The sequence below is a fragment of the Clarias gariepinus genome, chromosome 10 (assembly GCF_024256425.1).
Source record: "Clarias gariepinus isolate MV-2021 ecotype Netherlands chromosome 10, CGAR_prim_01v2, whole genome shotgun sequence".
NCBI lineage: Eukaryota > Metazoa > Chordata > Actinopteri > Siluriformes > Clariidae > Clarias > Clarias gariepinus.
Window position 1 is genome coordinate 25,601,795 of NC_071109.1, and position 10,294 is coordinate 25,612,088.

Here is a 10,294-nt window from a genome sequence, read left to right on the forward strand (position 1 = left end):
ACGTTTTGTCTCTAAATGACTGCAATTCACTTATATCATTTCAGCGCTGTTATTTCAACCGTGAAAATATTAACTAACCCCAGTACAAATATGCAGTATAGATTTTCTAATTAATATTTCTCAATGTTTTTTTTACATTGAGAAAGTAGCTTATTAGAAGCTTATTTTAAGGTAGATTATTAAATATCGCACATAACATGTTCATACCATCCTTTCACTCAACATTTTAATTTCATTTATGTTGCAGGTTAAACTTCAGACAGATATTTGAGCACTGCAAAAGTTTCGTTAAATTCTGTCCGTTAAATTTAAGACGCATGCGCAGTACGCTGTGGTTTCTAATCTGACAAAACATTCTTATTTCATTTATGGCGCACGTTTAACTTTAGGCAAATACCTTGGTGCTGCTAAATTTTTAGTACTTTATTAAAACCAAAGGTAAATTGTTTCAGCCAGTTCACAGATTATACAACGTAAGCAACAAGAAAAATAGTAATTGGAAAAGAGTTAAATAAAAAAATATATAATTGAAGTTGCATTAATGAGGTAAAAATGTGTAATATAATAAAAATATACTGTTTTATTTAGACGTGCATGATGATTGTATGTACAGGTGGAACTTAAAAAACTGTACATAAGGTATGTCAGCAAGTTGAAATAGTAATAAACAGAGAGAATAAACCAGCAAGTTGAAATTTTGATAAAAGAGTAAAAAGAATTAAATGAATGAAAGGACATGATCATATTAGTGCAATGAAGACAGAATGTATATGAGCCTGTTTATACTGATGTCAGAGAAGGAGATTCCTCTTATGACACAGAGCAAAGTTATTGTAAAGTCTAATTGCAGTTGGCAAGAAAGACTTTCTGTGGCGTTCTTTTTCAAAGCAGTGCTGTTCTCACTGTTTAGCCAGTAAGTTGTGTGGGGGATGTGAGGTTTTCTTCATAATGGTTAGCAGTTTGTACGACATCCTTCTCTCCACTACCAACTCCAAACACTTCTGGAAGGACCTAGCCTCTCTGATAAGCTTGTTGAGTTTCTTCTCTGCTTCTGATGTTGCTGCACCAGCAGATAGCATCAAAGAATTTTGCACTTGCCACAACGGACTGATAAAAGATCTGCAACATTTTGCTGCCGACATTAAAGGACCTGAGTTTCCTCAGGAAGTAGAGTCTTCTCTGTCCTTTCCTGTAGACAGCATCTGTGTTGCAATTCCAGTACAATCTGTTGTGAACTCCAAGGTATCTGTAGCTCTCTCCCACCTCCACTTCCTCACCCAAAATGCAGACTGTGTTTGGTGTCGCCTTGGTCTTCCTGCGATCCACAATCATCCATTAACAAACCCCACACCTGAAGAGTTATCTGAGAACTTCTGCAGATGACAGGTTTCAGATTTGTACTGGAAGTCCGAAGTGTATAGTGTGAAAAGGAAAGAAAGGTATACTGTATATACAGTACAGTATACTGTTCATATTGTAATTTGTGTGGTGTGTTTAGCTACGTTTTTACACAGACTAACAAGAAGTAAATATACGTTTATGAAAAAATCTTCGTCAGTTGCCTAATACCTCAACCCTTGAGCTCTACCTACCACTTACTGCTACTTACCCAGAAGTACTGTATGTCAACTACTGTATGTTAAAAAAATCTGAGAAAGAAACATGATCCTCAGGAACTGCAGCATTTAGAATTTTTCATTCTGGTTCATATACTGAAAAAACAACCAAATAACAGCACAAAGCAGATACAAACTCATATCTTTATTTGTCTCATGCATCCTCTGCATATGCTCTATAATGATATTTTTACAGCCTGCATAAAGCAAAAACAATGACCTACAAACAACATGCAGTGTGGTTTCCTTTATGTTCCACAGTCATATATATATATATAGTAAGAAACCGAAAAAATATTGTCAGGGTTTAAAGTTACTGAAGGGCTAAATTGATCATATAATTTCAATACTGTTATAGTAAATTAATAATAAAGATATAGTGTAGAGAAAGGTTGTTTTTTTTCTTTTTCTCTGGATTATGTATTCATATCAAAGTGAAGTCAGAAATTCTTTCCACTGATAAACCCACAGGTCATTTAATTTAGCTGGAGGCAGTGTCTGCTTTCTCTGCTGACGCTGCTGCTTCTGGGTTTCCCACTGGAGGAGCGGCCTCCACCTGAGCCTGCTGAAACAACTTTGTCACCTTCTCTTTCAACTCTATGGCTGTCTCCTTCACACCTTTCTCCAGGATGTAGCCTTCTGTCTCGATCTCCACATTCTCCTGGCCTTCAACGGCTTCCATGGAGGTCTGCAGGTAGCGTAGGCCAATCAGCACCGTCATCTACAACAGCGAGAATGGACAGGCGTGTATTTAAAAGGGTTGTAATGTGATATATATTTTGGTGTTATTTTTTTTAAACATTGAACCCGCAGCAAATATTTTATTTTTCTTGTTATTCTGATGTGAAGGTATGCAAAATTTTGCACTCAAATAAATTTTAAATATATGGTTGTCAGGCATAGTTACAGGGAAGTCATTAATAAGCATATCTGGTCTGTTTGTCTGTTTTTGCATTTGGTTAAGCTGGCTGCATAACTTTATGGTATCTTAGTAACAATAAAAATTTACTAACATAAGGAGATGCATGTACCGGATCTTTGTATTGCCAACATTCAAGTTTGGGAATATGGGGAAAAAAACACTGGTGTTTTCTCTACCAATTCATCTGCCAATTTACATAGTGGAAATAAGTAAGAGATGGAACTGGGAACACAGCTCATATGGATATAGGATGGCTTAAGCTCTTCCAGCGTATTAGCTGGAGAGTGACTACTATTTAGTATGAGTATGTGTATTAGATTACACAGCTAAATTATTTTAGACTGAGTTCTAAATAATTACAATGTAATAAGCAATAATATTTTAACAATATACTTTACAGATATGACAATTTAGCTTTCTATCCAACTATGCATTATTATGCAGCATTAATCATCCCACATCAAATCAGTTCACATTTCATCCAGCTATGGAAAACTTGTATCCACAGGCAGTCAGTTGGTATTGATTGGTTTATGGACTAATTTATTGGTTTTCTACTTCAGCGCACAAAATTATTTAATACCCAAATACATATGTCAACATAATAGGGCAGTGGTGGCACAAACAATTAAGGCTCTGGGTTACTGATCAGAAGGTTAAGCTCCAGGACCACCAAGCTGCCACTGTTGAGCCCTTGGCATATGCGGGAAAAAAAATCACTGTGCTGTAAGGTACTTGTGACAAATAATTAAATCACATTTGCAGCATTTGGGTTTGTGCAACCTCAAAGAGTGCTTTTAATAAGAAATGAAAGGTCTAATAAAGTTATAACGGCTGTCTAACGGTAGATGTTTGGTCGTCCATAAAAATGTACAGTACATGTACATGTAGGCAAAACCAACAACATGTAGATTCTTAAAAAAGAACACGGAAGTGCCTCAGTTGACAACTGATCATGCATAGATGTGGTGAACAGTGACCTTAAAATAATGTTGCATTTCTTTTAACATAATCTTCCTCCACTGTACCTGAATTAGAAATACAGACAGTACTGCAGGTCCAATCGTGTTCATCAGACCCATGTAATAGTTAACCAGAGCCTGACGACAGCCATGGCTATACAGATTCAGTTCCTCGCTTTGGTACTCGTAGTTGTAATGGGCTGTGTTGTCTAAGAGGTGATACTGGATGCAGGGTCTGGGAGAAGCTGGGTTGCAGCAGCTGAAAGGGACTCCGTCCAGTAGGAAACGGCCATCCACATTACTCTTTACACGGCTAAAAAAGAGGCAAAGCACCACAAGAAACACAATAAGAAGTTTGCTAAGATTTGTGTACAATCTTCTATAAATACATTATAGAAGAACTTAATATATAATATAATAATATATAATATAATTATGTTAAAATAAAAGGGTGTAATTTTTTTTTTTTTCATTCCTGCAAAAATAAAGTAACCGGTCTGCAGTCACTGGGTGTTGAGGTCATTATTCTGGCTTACTTAAAAGGTACTGCAATCACATGTGATTGATTTTAAACAACTGATGCAAATTATCTGTGTTGGGACATGTGATCTGCAGTTTCCACCCATTCATTAATTTAAAAGCAAGGCTCCAGGACTATTGTGGTGCTTGTAAGAAACAGAAGAAGCAACTTCACACCACATGGTGCTAATGCTGTTTTCACGCCTCAATCCATCTTCCTTAAAAATGTGCTAAGAGGAAGGAAGAAGAAGTCTGTTTTTTATGTGCTTTTTACCCACTCTTTTACTTCCTTTGAGGTGAAGTCCAGGTAGCGGTTGTTGACCCACTGCACTTCGAACCAGTCCCTATAGTTGGTGTTGCCACAGCACTGGAACTCTATTTGCAGATGGTCAATGGTCTCCTTCTGGAAGCAACGGCCTGGTGTGTCTGTGTCCTGTGTGATGGATTACAGCTGCACACTTAGCTTGCGCACAATAAGTATGAAACATTACAGATAGTTTTCAACTAAGGAACACAGTTAATGGAAATATTCATATGGAATTTATGGATTTTTATATAGAATGCTGTGGTATTATGCCCCGCCTAAATTTCTCTCTTAAGAACAAAGATTTTGCAAGTAATTTACTTTGGCATGCAAGTCACTTTTGGTATACGAGTGACCAAAATGAGAAGTGAGAAGAACTCGTGTTTGTTTGTTTTTTTCCGTTTTGTGCAAGATTTAGTGAAGACATAGTACCATGGGGCCCTAGAATGTTAGCAAGGATGGTAGCAAGAAGAAAAGGGAGCCATTTTCAGTTTTTAAAGCAGCCAGTGCCAAGAGTAATCATAAATTAAGGTTAAGTAAGGTTTAATGTCATTTACTTTTTTATATGTTTTGATTGTTTTTATATGCAAACTATGATTACAATATTGGAAATGGGTAATATTGTTAATTTTTTAGGTGGCTGGAGCAAAAAATCTGCTTTTACACTATTTCCTATGGGGAAATGCATTTTGCAGTACAAAATCTTTGTATATTTTATATTTATATATAATTTTTTTCTATATAAAACAACAGTATAATCATATTCCCAATATCTTACATGTAACAACATACTGAAACTGCCATTACACTTTAATCTTGTAAATGATAATTAGTCACAATTCACTCAAACTTAATAAACAGGAATATTTCTAAAGATCTATTTATCAACACATAATATGATGAAATGATGACTATGATCATTTAACCAATATCATAACAGAGTAGTGGTTTATGTATGTGTAATTTACTCACTGTGAGTAATAAAGAAAAAAAAACTATTTTATTTTGTCACCTTATAGAACCGAATGCCATTCTTCAAGCCTACTTTCAGAGACTCCTCCAGGCTTGGCTGCAGGGCATAGCTCAATATCATAGCCACCAGCAGTAGAGAGGTAAAGAAAAGAGAGATGCAGAAGAAGGGTGTAAGGAAGTTTTTCCAGCGTGGAAACCGTGAGGCATCCAATGAGTCCTGACACACTTTACCAGCACAGATGTTGATGCCCACAGATGTCAGACCCACCACTATGAGCAGGTTGGGCACAATATGGATGTCACTGTTATGCATTACCTAGAAAATAAGAAAGGTCAAATAAAAAAAATGAGCAGGGATTGTTCAAAATCATGGCACCATGCAGATGTTTTTGTTTATTAGTGATGTTTTGTTTTATTTTTCTACGTCATTAGGAACATGGTCAAATTAAAAAGGCTCACAATAAATATAAGAAGCAATGTGTCAAATCCCTAACATTATACTGCCAACCCAAACCCTGGTTTCTGTGTTTAAGGAACAATACATGATGTGACATGCTGTGTATATTAAACACAATGTAATTGTTACAAGTGATTATTTTCCTTCATGTTAAAAAACAAGTTTTTTTATTATCTAGTTATTAATAAAGAACAAAATACGGTTTAACAGTTCATAGTAATGCCTAACTTAATGAAACATAAACTTAATGTAGACCTGGTCCAGTTATTCAATTGAAAGCATTTTTCTCTCGTTCTCTTGATATTAATAAGACAAAATACAAATCTAGCATGTCATGTTGTCAAGAAACCAGAAAGTCCTGAAGATTTTCTCCATGGAAACTTGGAAACTAGCCATTACAAATCAACAATATCCGAGAGTCATTCCAGAAATGACTAAAATAAACATCCCATGAGAGAAAACATTACCATATAGATAAGTATACAATCTTCCTTGTTAAATGATAACACATTTTTATAAACTGTTTTAAATGAGGCTATGAAGTGTAATGTATGCCTATACAAATATGCAAATGTAGTACATCCACTATAGAAGCCATACTCTGATTGGCTACGTGCATTAATACCAAACTGGTAAAAGTTATAATATATAAAAAATATTTTATATTTTATATTATATTGCTAATATAAAAAATAAATCTACATATTTTGACCAATCAGCATAGACAATTCAACAGCCTTTGAAAAAAGGCACTAAAAAGTCTTATGAGTTTACTGCCCAATATCTTGTAATGTTCTACACCAAAACAAAAACACTTTCCACCCAACTCCTTTTTTTTAATTATGATTAACTTCATAGATTGTTTAGCTTTCTTTAATTGGAACTAAAATAGCACACTTTCTACAATTCTGCAGCTATTTTGTCGAGGGCTCAGGAATATAATATATCTGTTTTAATAATACACATCTGGTTTATATTATATAATAATAATAATATATATATATATATATATATATATATATATATATATATATATATATATATATATATATATATATATATATATAGTAATAATAACAACAATAATAATAAAACTGACTTAAAATTGGGAATAATTGTTGTTTAACAGCATAATTTTATGCACAATTTATGTAAGTAATAAGTGATAAGTTTATGATCTGAACCTGCCACGTACCCTTGAACCGTCTTAGCGATGAGCTCTATGACCTAAGAATTTTATTTTGTACACAGCTACTAAGAGCTTATGGAGTTACCCTAGAGAATTGAAATTCTATTTCCAGAAAATCTGATATATATATATATATATATATATATATATATATATATATATATATTTTTTTTTTTTTTTTTTTTTTCATATAGCTAAACAAAAAATTCACACATTCAAAAAACTCATATTAAATAATAAACTTATTGAAACATTAAATAACTGTACATCCTATCTCCTGTAAAGGCATTTGACTTGTTAAATATTTTTACACGAGGCATTTTAATGATGCATTGGCATGAAAAATAGGTTAATAAAAGCTTAGTACCTCAGCCCTGCGTAAAAGCTCGGTCTTGAGGAACACTCCCAGGGCAAACGTGGTGGTTGCAGAGACCATAGCAACCCATGACAGCAGCCACAGACCCTGGGCCAGACGTACTCTCTTCTGGAAAGGAAACTTGATCTTGAGAAGTGCCATGCTAGAAAGAAGAAAAAGAGGGCACAAAAGGGATGAGTTGTGGTAAAGTAAGAAGAATAAATAAAAGCTCAAAATTATAAGTATCCTTACATTGTCCTAGCCTACTACAGGGATAATAAAAGAAAAGCCAAGATTAAAAATAATGTAACATGCAAATCAAATCTCTTCATTTCTCCATTGATTTTTGTAAAATGTTTGAAATTCATTAATCCATTAATCCAAGCCTTGTCCTTTTTTTTAATGCAGAAAAATTATGATTACCTTCATAGATTGTTTAGCGTCCTTTAAATGGGACTAAAACAGCACACTTTTTACAATTCTGCAGCCATTTTGTCGAGGGCTCAGGAATATAATATATATGAACACATATAATGTATTATGTTTTGAGTGTCATAATCTCTCCTGCTCAGAACTAATCCAATTAAACTAACCAATAAGAAGAGCCAATAGCAATTGAGACATCTGTTCTCTAAATAAACCTGCCCTTGAACTGCAAAGCCAGAGAGAAGGAGGTAGAAGAAAGCACTCTGAGTTATCCTTATGGGAGGCAGTAAAAAGAGTAGAATTGATGAGAGGAGAAACTGGAACAATGAAGGAGAAAGTTGTATACAGGTTTTTTAGTGTGTAAAAGAAGTAGAATATGCTTTAACAGTTTTTGTACAGATGTTTATTATTATAGGAGTACAAGAATAGGAGTACAAGACAAGCTGAATTTCATTGCATATTAATAACCACAGCTGAGATATGAATGCTAAAGTATCAGTCAGCCACACAAGAAGGTTCACAAAACAAATATATAATTATTAACTTGCGTAAGCTATACAAATTTTTTTTCCTTTTTTTACATACTTAGCTCGGTTGTTCATAATGTGTAATAGTATCATATATATATATATATATATATATATATATATATATATATATATATATATATAGGATATACACTTTAAATATGACGGTTGGTTGAATATTCGTGATTGATGATCCCAAGGCTGCAGTTGGGGTGTGTAAACATTCCTGTGAACATTCAGTGAGTGGATTACATGATCCTTGGAAATCGACAGATAACTTGTCCCCAACCTGCGGAAGAACTGTGGAAATTGTACACATAATCATTCATAAACACCACTTGCGCATTACATAAACTTAGCTGGGACTTATTGCCACGTCTGCTGTACAGTCCTGCTCCAAGCCATTTCCACAAGTTTGGGCTATTAAAGGAATTCCTGGAAGGCTGGTGTTTTAGACGTGAGTTTTCTACGTTGATGGTATCCAATGGGATAAATACATTAGTGTAGCAGGGGATTATATGAAGAAATAAAGGGATTTTTTACTCTCATAACTGTGTTCTGTTATTCTACTGTTCTATTGACTTAAACAGCCCTTGTAAAAAAGGCTCATCAGGGATTCTTTGAATAGTTACAAATTTTTATCTTCCTTGAGAGCTTCTACTAGGCCTAGAAATGAAATCAGTGACGAGAAAAATAATGGTTGCTCTAAAAAATAGGTGTTTAAAAGACAAAAAAAAAGTATTTTACTATTTAAAATGATTTAAACAATTATACTAAATAGTATAGTAATATACATATATTGATAACATTTATAAAATTATACTACTATCCTTATATTTTTGTTTATTTTATACAGCTTTATGTGTAAGTAAATAATTATAAGCATGTGAATAACTGGAACAACTGGAATACTCAAATAAGGAGGTCATGACACCTTTGGGTTTAACTACCAAAACATAGATTTTGTGTTTTTTGCATTTTTTGTTTTAAATTTATATTTTGTTCATGGTGATTCTTAATTTTTTATTTTTTCACTTGTAAAGTAATGTGATGTAATAGCCAAGAAACCAATGCAAAATTTCTACGAAAAAATAATGAATGCATCACCAGTTGAAGGTCCTGTCTGATGAAGAACATTGTCCTTAATGAGAAAATTAATTCGAAAATCCTATCTTAATTTTTTCCAATTATACCCAGACAAGTCTGAATAAATTGGCCAACGTGAATTAAGCATTAAAATTAGACTAAATCCCCTATCTAGGACGTCTGGTGCAGTCCCATTTCTCATGGTAATTTTGTAACTGGCTCTTCTTTGGCTGGGGAGGAATTTGGCTTATAAAATGCCTATGTTCTATGATAGATAGGTTTTAAAATATTTATTTTGGCCTTTTGTAGCTTTTATATATTAATATTGTCTAATAATTTTAGCATACAAAATATCAATGGTTTCCATTACATATCATTATTTTTTTTTTTTCAAAATACATGTTTCGGTTGAGTGAAAATTCTGCCCGTAATTTAAATATGCTGATACATCAGGCCTATGGACCTTCATGTTGATGAAGTTTATTTCTGTCTCTAAGCCTAACCAATGTCTTGTGACCCAGGGGAGGTGCTCGCTGGCCTTCTTGTATCTTCCTGCAGATGGCAGAGTTAACATCTACAGCAGTAGAGTGAATGTTGGAATTCCCAGTCTTAGGAAGTGGGAGGGCACTTGCATCTGTCTTTTTTAATCCAATCCAGGGGTCTTGAATTTCTGCCCCGGGCAAAAAAGCTGCCACATGCTCCTGTCTGTCAGCTGAATCTCCCTGAATGGGAAGTAACCAATCAGTTATCCCGTAATCCCTTTTCCTCACAGATGACTGGTTGTCCCTGGGTCCTAAGATCCTATCTGATTTGTCAGTATCCATCTGACCACATGAGGAGGCTGAGAATAATAAGTTTGTCGCATCATCTTCTGAGGCAAAATGTGTGTCCAAAACCTCCCCAATGTAGGAGGGAATCTGAAAATGGAAAAGGAGGGCATGTTAAACCAAATTTATCAG

The 10,294-nt window shown here is 34.3% G+C and overlaps 1 protein-coding gene across 1 annotated transcript; it reads right to left on the reverse strand.

The window, feature by feature from the left end:
• Positions 1-1,777: 1,777 nt before the first annotated feature.
• rom1b (retinal outer segment membrane protein 1b) lies at positions 1,778-7,802 on the reverse strand. The gene is made up of 6 exons (XM_053506280.1): positions 7,720-7,802; positions 7,309-7,459; positions 5,336-5,611; positions 4,298-4,452; positions 3,567-3,813; positions 1,778-2,337 (listed from the first exon to the last, which is right to left on the reverse strand). Exons 2-6 carry the CDS (start codon positions 7,456-7,458, stop codon positions 2,098-2,100), a joined length of 1,068 nt encoding a protein of 355 aa, XP_053362255.1. The 5' UTR covers position 7,459; positions 7,720-7,802; the 3' UTR covers positions 1,778-2,097.
• Positions 7,803-10,294: the final 2,492 nt, after the last annotated feature.

Coding starts and splice junctions, on each gene's coding strand:
- rom1b (XM_053506280.1), bottom strand. CDS start 7,458: ATGGCACTTCTCAAGATCAAGTTTCCTTTCCAGAAGAGAGTACGTCTG. Junction 4,453..5,335: donor ATGGCATTCGGTTCTATAAG/GTGACAAAATAA, acceptor TCCATCACACAG/GACACAGACACACCAGGCCG. Junction 3,814..4,297: donor ACCTCAAAGGAAGTAAAAGA/GTGGGTAAAAAG, acceptor CCTCTTTTTTAG/CCGTGTAAAGAGTAATGTGG.